The sequence below is a fragment of the Micrasema longulum genome, unplaced genomic scaffold, assembly GCF_059751315.1.
Source record: "Micrasema longulum isolate JH-2025_06_02 unplaced genomic scaffold, ASM5975131v1 h1tg000490l, whole genome shotgun sequence".
NCBI lineage: Eukaryota > Metazoa > Arthropoda > Insecta > Trichoptera > Brachycentridae > Micrasema > Micrasema longulum.
In genome coordinates, this window is record NW_028277687.1 from 728,264 (window position 1) to 741,778 (window position 13,515).

A 13,515-nucleotide genomic window follows, 5' to 3' on the forward strand; every position below is an offset into this window, starting at 1 on the left:
ATGCCACTAACGTCTTAAAATCTGAGATAATTAAATTTTGTAATTTAACTCCATAATTATTACATAAGTACTTTTTCAACATATTGATTACCGAAAACGTTATTTTCAAAATGGGAGCGCTTAATTTACCTCCATTTCTGAATTATTTGTACGACAAAGTGATATATTGTAACCTGAACTCATACATACCTGTCGGTTGTTATTTTTGCAAATGACGGCGAACCCATAATCATTTATCAGCTAGAAAACATCCGTAACAGATATAAACATTTGTGCTTTATTTTTTCAGTCATTCAAACACAAATCAATTATATTATTCATTTGACATGCTCCCTGAAAATTCCGTTTCAGCAAGTCTATCCCTTCCAATTCGCTCAACTCTTTCGCGAATATTTTTTGCCGCTCCCCATTTTATAATCCAAATTTGGGTATCTCTATTGAGAAATGCTTCGTGTAAACATACATAAAGACCCATGTATCTCCGGGTAATATTCCAAGCTTTCTGCTACCCAAAGAGTCGTAAATTTTTACTGGACACGAATATAAAGAAAAAAATTCACGCCTTCTCTTCGCATTTTGCGCAGACGATCCAAAAACTAACGTACAAAAATATTCCCTAGGTAACCTTCAAAAAAGTGATTCGTAATTTGTTTTTTAAAATTGAAATGAATTTCTCTTCAATTTATCATTAATGTGTTCAAGCTTATCAATAAATCTGTCAGTTGTTGCCAAATTTTCAAATTTTATTATTTTTAAACTAAATTGATTTATTGGTGAATTTTTTGGAATTTTAACCAAAAATATTTTTCCAGCATGCGTCTGATTCTAGGAATCACGCTTTGGTGAAAATGTATTCGTGTGGATATTTCTGTAAAAATACTCGTATATTGAATATTTCGATGTTCACCTGAATTCAAAAATCCTCCCGGGGTTTCACTAATGAATTTTCGGAAGTATCTAAATAAACATTTTTGCTATTTTTTTTCACTATCCATGGAACGAAATGCAAAGGAAAAATAAAATAAAATGTAGTTGGTGCAATAATATTTCAAACATCCTTGAAAACAGCCTAAAATCGCTGTCATAAATTTGACGTAAATTTTGAAATCAGTCACAATAATTTATTCATTTTATTAATTTTTCACGCTTCAAAGTTATATAAAATATGAGTATATAAACAACATAAAATTTAAAAAATACAATATAAAGCAACAAAAGATAGAACAGTGTTTAGAAGTAACGTTGGTATATAAAAAAAAAGATATATAAACAATATAATTTTTTTTTAAATACAATATAAAGAAATAAAAGATAGAAACAGTGTTAAGAAGTATAGTTGGTATAAAAATAAAAATGAAAAGATGGGTGCATTAGCAACATATTTTTTTAAAAATACAATATAATTTAATAAAAAATAGAACTGTGTTAAAATCGTAATAGCAAATAATATATATGAATAAAAATGGATCGACGCTTTACACCACTATAATAAATAGTCATTTTAAAATACTTTCATTTGTTTTTAAATCTAAATAATTATAAAAATCTCAAATGAGCAATGAACTGGATTGTGGTCCTGTCGTATTCTCACGAATCAGAGGCCCGAGGTTAGAATCCTGATCTATTACTTTATTCCCATTTTCCAATAGCGAGTTATTTAAAACTCGTTAAAAATGGCTCCCAAAATATAAACATTTCGGTTAACATTCAACCACAATCAAATATTTTCTTTTAAAAAACCGCTAAGAAGTATACCATGAGAACGACTGCTTTCACTTGATTTTATATTTCAATAGTTTTACCTCAGTAGACTAAAGGCAGTAGTAGTTGCTTTCGAGTAAAATACTAGAGTAAAATACATCCGGGGTTCTGGTTTTGTTTCGTACGAAGAACTGTGTTTTTGTAATAAAATTCAAAACATTTTGTTTTAACCACTTATTACTTATATTAATTACTAACTAAAGAACTCTTTAAAAAGACTAAACAATTAAATGTTAATTAACTTTTTCAATTCGAATCTTTAAAATGTATTCATAAGTTAGCCACTGATATCATTGTAGACAAAGAACAAAAACTTGAAAAAATTGTAATAAACATGAACATAAAATATAAAACCAATATCACATACAACATCCTGAAACGAGACAAGGACAATCGAGAATATTAAATCGGGGACTAAAATTATACAATAAACTACCCGACAAAACTAAACAAAAGATTCAAACAAACTTTTCAAAAGGTGTAAAAATATTATTATCAACAACAGATTATGAATAAAAAAAATGTATAATTGGTATAGGTTATTAAAAAAAAACCTTTTTCGGAGCTACTACGTCATCAGCTACTACTTCATCAAGTTATTATTTCAAAACGAATATAATCATATTTTATAATTTTAACAGTGTTTATAAATCTAATAATAGAAGTTTCGTATTTTGCGGGCGATAGGACGCTTCGGATCATAAGAAAAATAATATTTTGTACCATAAGAAGCATTGGACCATAAGACGCACCCAAATTTTTGTTTGAATTTTCGAAGTAAAAATGTCCTCTTTTGGTTTGAAAAACACGATAATAGATCAAGTATTTATGTCAAGTTGTATTTTGTGTTTGGGGACAGGGTGTGGGGGATTGAAATTTCATATTTTGCATTTGTTCTTAGCAAATTAGGAGACATTGTTTACTCGATAACTCATTGTTAATTTTGTTATTATTTATAGCTATATATCGACGGTCTAGAAGATAAGCGTGCCAAGTACGAAAAATTTAGTTTGGACATTATAACGCCGAATGTATTTAATGAGCATGTCGAACAATAGTGCAAACGGTCCAAATATGCAAATAAACACTCACTAGAACACCAATTTTTCATGTGTTTCCAAAAATCATAGGTACACATTCATAATTAATTACATAAATTCGAAGACAAAAAAGTTACTTGTCAAACTTTAAATTGCTTTCCTGAAAAATTACCAATTCTGTAATTAGCACTTCGTCTTCTAGACCGGCGTTCTCCAACCATTTTAAGCCTGCGGACCGGAGAAAATGGATGAAAAATTTTGTGTACCCGTAACGCAGGTACAAAAACTTTTATGTAGGTTGTATTTTGTTTATTAATTTTTAATCTTATATTATAAAAGGTATAAAAAAAATACTCTTTTTTAGTAAAGGAATTATTAAAATGGGCGATAAGTATTTCGGCGAACCGGAAGAAAATCTCAACGGACCGGCGCGGCGCGGCGCGCGGTGGTTAAGAAACGCTATTTCAGACCATCGGTATATAGCGATTGATAATAAATTTGGCAATAGTGTTGATATTTTTATCACGGGTGATTCACAAATCAAAAGATGTCTATGAACTCACTTGTTACCTTAAATTTACCTTAATTATATTATTATTTTTTATCTCAATTTTCTTCTCCTTATATACTCACATGAGGGTATATATTGTACCTATGAATGTATTTATTTTCCACCTTCATTTTGATTTCTCCAACTGTGTTACTTTTTATTTATTTTATTATAATGAACAACCACAAAGTTAGTGCTTCAAATATGATGTATTTGGTTTATTTACTTTATAATATTTTATGTCATTTTTAATTTATATCACAAACCAATGTATTAAAATATTTTATTTTTTGTTAATATCTAAGTCGGTAAGCCGTGTAAAATATATTTTTTAAATACATTATAATTTGTAGTACAAAATACATAAATATGTTGATGCTGTCTTGCGCCCTCTGTTTATCATTTTGTATTTTTCCTTGTCAGTTCGTCGCGCACCCAAACGTCCAGCAACTACTGGCTTCCATCTGGTACGAAGGTCTTCCTGGATTCAGAAGGAAAAACATGGCTTTGCAGGCGCTGGAGATAGTGAGGATCGGAATATTGTTTCCACTTTTTTCTATTTCCTATATCCTGGCTCCTCACTCCGCCCTCGGAAGGACGATGAGGAAACCCTTTATTAAATTTATATGTCACTCCGCAAGTTACTTCACTTTTTTATGTGAGTATAATATTATATTTATTTATTAGATCACTCGTTAATTGTTATTTCTCTAACGCCATCTCATCGCAACTTATTTATTTCATCATCATAATTTTGACCGAGTAAAACACGATGATTGGATTTTTACGTAAAATTGAGCCGTCTGAATAAACTACGTGTGCAAATATCATTTTTTGCATTTTAAGCAAAAAGCATCGAGGGTTGTAAATTTAAGCTTCAACCCTTTATTATGATTTTGTTAATAGTCCTGAAAGTTGAAGCAAATTATTTGTGAATGTTAGAGAAAAAATCTTTTTTTTGTCCTCTCAAAAAAAGTTTTTTCAATATTTTTTTATTTACATACACATTCATAATTTATATTTTTACATTATATAGGTGCTTAACGTTTTTACCGCTCTAATGCAGCAAAATGCTCGTATTTAAAATTTAAAAAAAAGGGTGGTTTAACCATTACGCACGATGTTAATTGTAAATAAAACAAAAAGTTTTCAGAGAATTATCTTATTTTTTTAAATTATGATTGAGAGATCTATGAAAATTATGTGTGAAACAAAATATCGGCCAAATGCTCTCCACGGCTTCGATGGTATACCTCATGAACCTCAATTATGCCTAAGTGTCATTGAAAATATGGACCATTGGATAGAGGTATGCCACCGAAGCCGTGGCGAGCATTTGGCCAATATTCTGTTTCACACATAATTGTCATAAATCTTTCTATCAAAATTCAAAAAATCAAATTATTCTCTAAAAACTTTTTGTTTTATTTACAATTTTCATCGTGCGTTATGGTTGGACCAACCGCATATATTATACGCCTCCGCTCGTTGTTCGGATGCATGTTTTTCTTCTTCTCTTTCTTCTTTTCCACATCCGCTCCTAAGTGGAGCACGTGGTCATCACCAGTTGCCTCCAGGAGACCCTATTGCTAGCCAGCTTTTGCCTTTGCCTCTTCCTACGTCAGGTCAGCGCCCCTTAGTTCCGCCGGATAAAGTCGAAATATCGTCATCGACGGCCTTCCAGGACGCCGTGAGCCCGCAGGTTTAAACAAGCGGCAACTTAGGCTTAGGTTCTTCTGAGGCATGTGCAGCACGTGTCCAAGCCAGGTCCGCCGCCGCATCCTCAAGACGCTCGTTATAGGAAGCTGCTGCGTCCGTTATCGGACTTCAATGTTAGTTATAAAATAGAACCACCTTATAGCTAATATTCTTCTCAAGCATTTACTTTCAAAACTCAGAAGTTTGGTGGTTTGATCTTTGGTAAGGTGCCAAGATTCGCACCTATTTAGAAGTACTGGCATTATGCATAATGCATGTGAGTAGAGACGGAACATTAAACTTTTGTTAAATGTTTTTTTATAGCGTTTATGATAAATATAAAACACCCAGTCAAAAGTTTGAGAATTAATTATATCTTAAGTACCTAAGAAGTAGTTTTTATAAAAGGAAATATTTTACGATAATTATTGTTACGTATATATATATATATATATATGTTACTTGCCACTAAAAAAATCACATATTTTATGTAATTTTTCCACTTGTTTTTGTCATTTAAAATATTTTTGATATAATTTTTGATATTATAATATTGTTGGTATTATGTACACAAGAACTGTTTATTTCTTTTACGAAATGGGAAACGTTAATGTATTTGATTAATGTAAAAAATTGTATTTAGTTGTAATATTGAATTTTGATTTGTTATTAATGAAAAAAAAAAGTCATAGTATTTTAATAGTAATGTCTATCATCACGCCCATTGCCGTGACGTTTTGCTAGCAAAAAAGTTAAATGCCAAATCGTTACGTGTAAATAATAATTTCCTACGATTTTTTTCGCGCCGACAAACTATTATTTATTTTTAGTTTGGAGCGATCTAGTTTTCGTTTGCTTTTGTATATTAATTTCATGTGCAATAAAATATTTTTTAGAAAACGGGTACGTTTTCGTTTTAATTTTAATTATTTTATTTTATTGATTTGTAGTCATGCTAATTTTGGCATCTCAACGTATCGAATCTGTGATTGGAGGATGGCTCTGGGAAGACCCTCAACCCAATAGAGAAGAAGACATGAGGACCAAACGAGGATCAGTTCCATCAATTGTAGAATGTTTTATACTAGCTTGGGTTAGCGGTAAGTACGATCGCAATAAATTTCTGCTTTCAATTCAAATCAAATAGTAATTATTGCGGTTTTGTCAAAATTAGTGTATGAAAAAAGATATAACAGTCCATTTTCGCCCATTTTTATGAAAATACAAATAATATTTAGCTTTTGAAAATGATCCTTTTATTTTCATTTCAAATACTTTATTTCAACGAGCGAGTCAACATAAAAACCGTGAATTGTACGCGTGTTATTTTTTTTAATATCTTGGAAAGACCAAAAGAAAATAACAGTTGACTGGTAAATATGCTAATGTTCTCTCATGTATCTATATGAGTGAGAAAATAAAAGCCAGTTGCTTTACAAAAAGTGAGATTTTAAAGAAAAAGTCATTTTGTATTAATTACGTTTCCGTCAAAATAGGCAAAATTGGTTATATTGTCCTATTTAAAATTTAAATGTCATTAAGTTTATATTGGTTTCGTAAAACCAAAAAAAATAAACAAATATGCATGAATTATTTTGACGAAAACGTATCAATTATATAACTTCAAACATAACTTTGTTTTGTTCAAAAGGCTCTAAATTATTTTAAAAGATCTATCTTTACCTATTTCAATTTACATTTCGGGTGTTTTAGAGTTGAAATACTTCACAACATACTGATTGTTTCAACCCCATTATACGAGTTAACACAATACCACATATTTTTGTTTTGATACACTTATTTTCAAAATACATCCTGTTTGGTATACAATAGTAAATATTGCAAAAATTAATTACTCTGAAAATAATAATGTGATACTTCCATTTATTAATCACGAAAATGTTACGTTTTATGCAGATACATTAGTTGATTTTTTGGATTTTTTTAGAATAGTTAATTAAATAATTCATTCATTACGCAAACGATTTTTAATAACAAATTATATGGCTTGCATGAACAAGACCCGGTAAAATGATCTACTTGAAAAAAAATCCGGTATTATCCAATTTGGTATCATGGATTATTTGTTTATAACGTATTACTAATCTAATTTTATCCGTGCCCGGGAGGATTAAAAATACAGTTCTGTGTGAAATATAACCTGAATCCTGGACGAGTGCTTTCGACACGATGACTACCGGGTACGGGTTTTTGACGATAGTGATTCTCAACCAGAATGTTCCCTATGCATCAATCATATCACTCTTCAACATTTTAAACTTACTTCAGGTTTAATATGGAGTGAAGTGAAACAATTATGGGACGTCGGGCTTGAGGAGTACGTGAACGACATGTGGAATGTGATAGACTTTGTGACCAATTCTCTGTACGTGGCTACTGTGGCCCTCCGCCTGGTGTCATACTACAAGGTGCAGAACGAGAGGCTGAGGGGAGAGGAGACGGCCTTCCAGCCCAGGGAGTCGTGGGACTCTTGGGACCCTATGCTGCTGTCGGAGGGACTGTTCTCAGCAGCCAATATCTTCAGGTAACCCTTAGAACATGACGTGGAATGTAACAGTCTTTGTGACCAATTCTCCGTGGCCCTCTGCCCGGTGTTAAAGTACAAGGTGTAATAAATAAACTAAATGTGATTTTCATTCGGGTTACTTGTTGTGTTCGTTACATATATATAAATAATATCGAAAGAATTCAACATATTTTTTTACATTTCGTTAATTTTAAATAAGGTATTCCAGTTGAACATATTAATTATACATAATTAAATAAATATTTAAATTTACACACATTAGAAACTAGAAGAAACTTAAATGATTTGTTATTTTTATTTAAAATATTAAATTCAATATTTGACTGTTCCGAACTGTTAAAACGAATTTACTTGCGAGTGCCCGGCCGGATTACTTGATTTAATAAACTCTTCTATATAAATGTATCTACAACTAACTACGGTGCACCCTCGCCTATAAGGAGAATTAAAGTGTTTGCAAACGAATATGCAAATGATATAGATATATTTAATACAACGCTTTTGAACTTTAAAAGGCAGTGTATCAATTTATTTTCTCCAAATCTAAATACTTAAATAATACTATTTTGTTTTATATTGTATACTTTTTATTAACTTATATCTGTATTCTTAACTATTATTTTTCTACATTCTTCTAATTTTAAGATTCTTTTAATATAACCGATGGGAAAAAATGAGCTTCTGTTCTCTCTAATGGAATATATGTATGTATGTACTACATGTACGATTAGTTTTTATATTTTTTTATTTTCTTTTTCCTATTACTTCATTTTTAATTTTTTGCTACTTTTGTGTAAAATATATGTCTGTTCTTTATATAAATATATTTAAAGCATGTAAAAGCCTACAAGGTGTTTAAATAAATAAATACTTAAACATTTATCAATATTATATTCAACGCTATTTCACGTTGACGAGAAGGGCATTACAAAAATATTAGTTCAGTTCGTGCACAGAGACATTAGGCTCTTTTGGTGAAATATGAAATTATAACTATTCTACAAAATCTCTGAAAGACAATTTATCGTAATACTGACCACCATTTCATTGTGGCTACATTGAATTGAAATAGTGAATCATTTTGAAATAAGCTATGTTCATTGCATGATTATAAAATTAGTATTTTGGTGACTTGTATGAAGGGCGTCGGCGCCGGTACATTTAAGTAATCTTTCAAAATAATGATGATAATAATCTAAATTTATGTTATTCTTTGAGAGAAGCAATAATAGCAGCAGAGTTACATCCAATCGCGGTTTCTGAAATTAAAATTTTCAAAGTAACTCGTTTACTGTCCAAAAAAAAGTTCTTCGGTATGAGCGAAAGCGATAGAAAGACCCTTGGTCTTTAAAACGGCTTTCGGGTAATTGGGGGGAATGCTTTCACAGATATTCATCACATATTTTTCATCTTAGAAAATAATGATAACATAATAAAATTAAATTAAACGCCGTAATTGAAATATATAATTTGTAACGCACTGGGGAAGTTCAGTGGTTTTTTTTTCATTGTTTATAGACTCTCAAACTTAGCAAATTTTTTTTGTGTCGTTTTATCAGCGCTATGATTTTTTCAAGTTTTTTAATTTGGAAATTACTCCGCGTGTGACGTCATAAGTTCTCTTCGGTGAGTTCAGCTGATTGGTAAATTTGCTTCCATAAATCTGAAATCTATCGCAACACTGCATCATTGGTTGATTAGGAAGAACTAGTGACGTCGTTCAAATTCGTTTTTATTAAAATCATTTTTTTCATACATTTACAAGAACCTTTGCAGTAAATAACCCCCTCTATTTTTTACCACGTGAAAGAAAACATTTTTAGTATCCAAATTCCCAGAGCACTGAACTTCCTTATTATACAAGTGAATGAATACCATTTTAGTTACTGTTTGTGTAATTATTTCAATATGGCCATGAGGAAAAATGACAATATCCGACTAAAATTTCCCACTCACAAACGATGAAAGCTGTAAAGTTGAATTAAATTAAAATTAAGATTGAAATGTAAATCTCAAAAATTATCTAGATTTTTGACGAAAAACTCACAATTCAAGAATCTAAAAAATACAATTTATTTTGCAGTTCGTTGAAGTTGGTGTACATATTTTCCGTAAACCCACACCTGGGTCCTCTCCAAGTGTCCTTATCCAGGATGGTCATGGACATAATGAAGTTCTTCTTCCTCTATGTTCTCGTCCTGTTCGCCTTTTCTTGTGGTAAGTGATTTAAAAAATGTGCGCAATGTTCTTAATTTTTATTACTACCTTTCGTTTCCTTGTATCCTGTATCGAAAACTATTTTGTGAGCGGTAGTCGCACTAAAACTTTTTTGCCATTTTAAACATTGCGTTGTTGCTAATTGAAAAACATTTTTTTTTTCATTTACTCGTATTATTCTACGGTTAATTTAATTTACAAAAACTTAAAAATGATCTCAAGTAATATTACGAATCTGAATAAGAGAACATAAACATATTGTGTATTTTATTTATTTTAAAATTGATCATTCTAATTTTTTACCAAAAAAAATCCATGTAATATTTTTATTATTTACGAGTAGATTATAGAGGTTAGAATAAAAACCGATGTCAATAACTTAAATATAATCCAAATAATACATTTCATTAAATGGAAATCATAAGGCAATTGACCCTTAAAAGACACTAGAACCTCAGAGTAATAAGTATCTAGCGAAGCCCTTTAGCTCTATTGCAGAGAACAAAATCATTCTAATTTTTTGGTTTGGTTTTTAGTTTAACAACGAACGTGTAACAGACGGTTTCGGTTTGCGCTTGCAATTCTCGACCTGAGTACATACGGCCCGTTGTATGGCTGTAAACTGTAGCTAGCTTCGTAGCGTATAATCATAGAATGGTTTATGTCCGTATAGGCGACTCTATTAGCCGGTGGCGTGTGATTACTCCAAGATGTATTCCAAAATAGTCAGTCAATCTGTTCAGAATAATTTATTTAAGAGAAGGTGCGGTGCATCTTCAATAAATTTAACGACTTTCGTATTATCATAATTTATTAAAAAATAGTCGGAAAAATAAAAAATATTTACCTGTATTATGTAGATCCCGAAGAAAACATATTTGAGGAATTTTAGAAATGACCTTTGGAAACTACGGAAGCTTATATTCATGAAAAATAAAATGAAACGATCGTTCAATTAATAAATTCCCGTGTCCAGGCCGATGAAGAATACATATCAGGTAAAAATCCTGAAAAATCAAATCGAGTGGTGATAAATCCGCCTCGTAGTGATAGTTAACGCGTTCGCCTATCATGGTTAAGATCCTGGGTTCAATTCCTGGCAGGGTCGGCGTGAATCATTTTTTTAAAGGTCTTGTTACACCGCTACATTTAACTGTCCCTGTACTGACCCCAGAAGCCAAAGACTAATCACCTTATTTTGGAAAAAAAATGTTCGAGATACGCTGCATTTGATTTTCCAGTGCAGTGCCCTATGCATCTGGTGCAAATATAATTGCATTAGCTGTCACAGCATTTCGTTTATTTTGTAACAAGCAAATCCCCCATTTTTTCTACCTTTGAACAGGTTCTTGTCTAGTTGGCCTGCAAATTGTGAATTACAAATTTTTAAAAACTATAATGTACATGTATATTGTTTTTTTTTTCCTGTTGCTTCTTCTTAACATATATGCAAATCGTTTTTAAAAAAATAAAATTAATTAATTCAATAAATTACTATCAGTTTTATAATAATGTTTATTAACAACGAGAGAAATTTTAAAATTTGTGAACGAAATTTTCAAATTATTTTCGTAACTTGATGCGTCTAAAAAAAACTCTTCTAAAAACAGAAATTACCGATACTTACCTTGGCTATTTGATTAGTTGTTTTTAACGGGTTGATAAACACCCTTAAATAAATCAATTATGCGCATTGCTACTTGGCACTTTACAAGGGTGTAATATTCGTTATATTCCCTCGGCGTATAACAGGAAATTACTCGACCGTTCCTATTTACTCCCAACCGCTCCCCTCGCTTCTTTATTAGATCTTTGTCAATCAAAATTAATTTATTTCTAAATTAAATTTGTCCCTTTTCAATATTTTCGCATGAAAACAAGGAAACAGTCGCGTGTGCTTTCATTTGAGGATCAATTTGTTTTGATGGGAAGTATTTGAGTTCAAATTCGTAAATTCACAAAACGATTTTGAGAGACATGAATAACGGCTGAAAACAAAATGATGTGTGAATGTAATTAATTCTCAATTACCTTTGTTTATTTGGACAACAGGGAAATAAACTGACATTGTTCGTGCACGATTTTTAAAAGATTTATTAGACAAAAACAAAACGTTAATCAAATTTGTTGTTTTAATTTTGTGCCCACTCGTATTTTTCTGGTACCGCTGATACGTTTTTAAATGATTGTTTATAAGCTTCGTCACCATTATTTCCATATTTGCACCCAGTAGCTGATCAGACTTAAGCTTCAGATGCAAGTTCAGACATAATGAATCACTGCAGCGTTAAGAGTTAGGGCTTCCATTCGAGACTTGAGTCTCGAAACAGTTTTAATATCGAGATGCTAGTATCGAAATTTCAAGACCAGCAGTACGGTTCTAAACGCTCTCGGGGGCATAGAGAGCGCGGTGATAGCGCGTAATTAACATGCTAATTAAACAATATAACCATGACAATATCATATTATATTATATACTCGTCAAACTGACATTTTTTATTAGACTGAAGCTGGATGAGTTCGGCACTGCTCGAATGTATACTAAATCTGCACATATTTTTTCTTAGATCTGTCTGAAACGTGGTGGCTGCTGGTGGCTAGCCGAATTCACCGTTAAGTAAAGTCTGTTCATTCTCACAAGAATTTCCAAGTAAACAAACCAGCCGCGTGATATCTGACGGAGATATTTTCTTAATCTAAACGGAACGGTAAAATTATAGTGGATTGACGTTTATTAGATTACCAACCCCTGCTTGCACCTAGTTATAACTTAGAAATGTGTTTAGTCTCCCACCAGTCTGGCGATGTCAGTCACAATGAAACCTGGTCACTGGTAAACATTATAAATAAAGGTGAAATTTATTATTCTTATTTATTAGATTCGTTTGTACCTATTTAAATTTGATATTATTTATGTTTTTCGTATTTATTTTATAAAACTTCATAGTTCATGATATCAATACGCCCCGCCCCGGTTAATATATTAAATTTAATATTTATATTTATTAGTGTGCTTATAATTTACCCATTTTTTTCAATTTTGTGACCATTTTCGACGAATGGTAAATAACTCACTATTAGAAAATGTAAATCAAGTTGGGGTAGAGTGGGGTTCGAACCTCAGACCTCTGATCCGTGAGTCCCCAACACTAGCCATGGGACCACAACCCGATTCAAATAATATGGTATAACTTAACAAAAGAGGTTTTAATTATAATTTGATCAAAAACATTATTTGAATTTGACGAGTAATCTCAGGTAAAAATCCTAAAAAAGGAAATCGACTGGAAATTAGTCGGTCTCATAATGCACTGGTTATTGCGTTTGCCGGGCATTTAATAAACAAACAATTGTAAAACAATAAATATCGATTCACCGTGTTGATTTTATCATGCCGTGGGGTGAAATGGCCCAATCATGCGATATCACGTAGTGGGCTCGTGGTTGACACGTGCACAGCGGTCCAGTCACCGTGAATGTACAATATGATTTAAGAAGATATTTATGTTCTGTTGTTTTAGTTGGGCTATTGTGATCCAAGTTTGGTGATATAGGGATAGTTGGTTGGTATTACAAAACATATTCATTTTAATTAAAAGTTTCATTTAAAGTATGCTCTAAGGATTTACTAGTGGTCTACTATTTTTTTATACAAACTATCGTTAGTATCAAATAGTCTCGAAATCTTGAAAAGTCTTGAA

At 31.5% G+C, this 13,515-nt stretch overlaps 1 protein-coding gene across 17 annotated transcripts in view; it reads left to right on the plus strand.

Annotated features, from left to right (window-relative positions):
- The window catches only part of LOC148281159 (transient receptor potential-gamma protein-like), a 369,353-nt gene that overhangs the window by 331,815 nt on the left and 24,023 nt on the right, over window positions 1-13,515 (plus strand). For all 17 annotated transcript variants that reach the window (XM_088227186.1, XM_088227187.1, XM_088227188.1 and 14 more), the window contains 4 exons: window positions 3,775-4,009; window positions 6,000-6,149; window positions 7,339-7,594; window positions 9,681-9,814. In XM_088227186.1, the coding sequence (XP_088083312.1) occupies window positions 3,775-4,009; window positions 6,000-6,149; window positions 7,339-7,594; window positions 9,681-9,814 (775 nt within the window). The remainder of the gene's footprint in view (window positions 1-3,774; window positions 4,010-5,999; window positions 6,150-7,338; window positions 7,595-9,680; window positions 9,815-13,515) is intronic.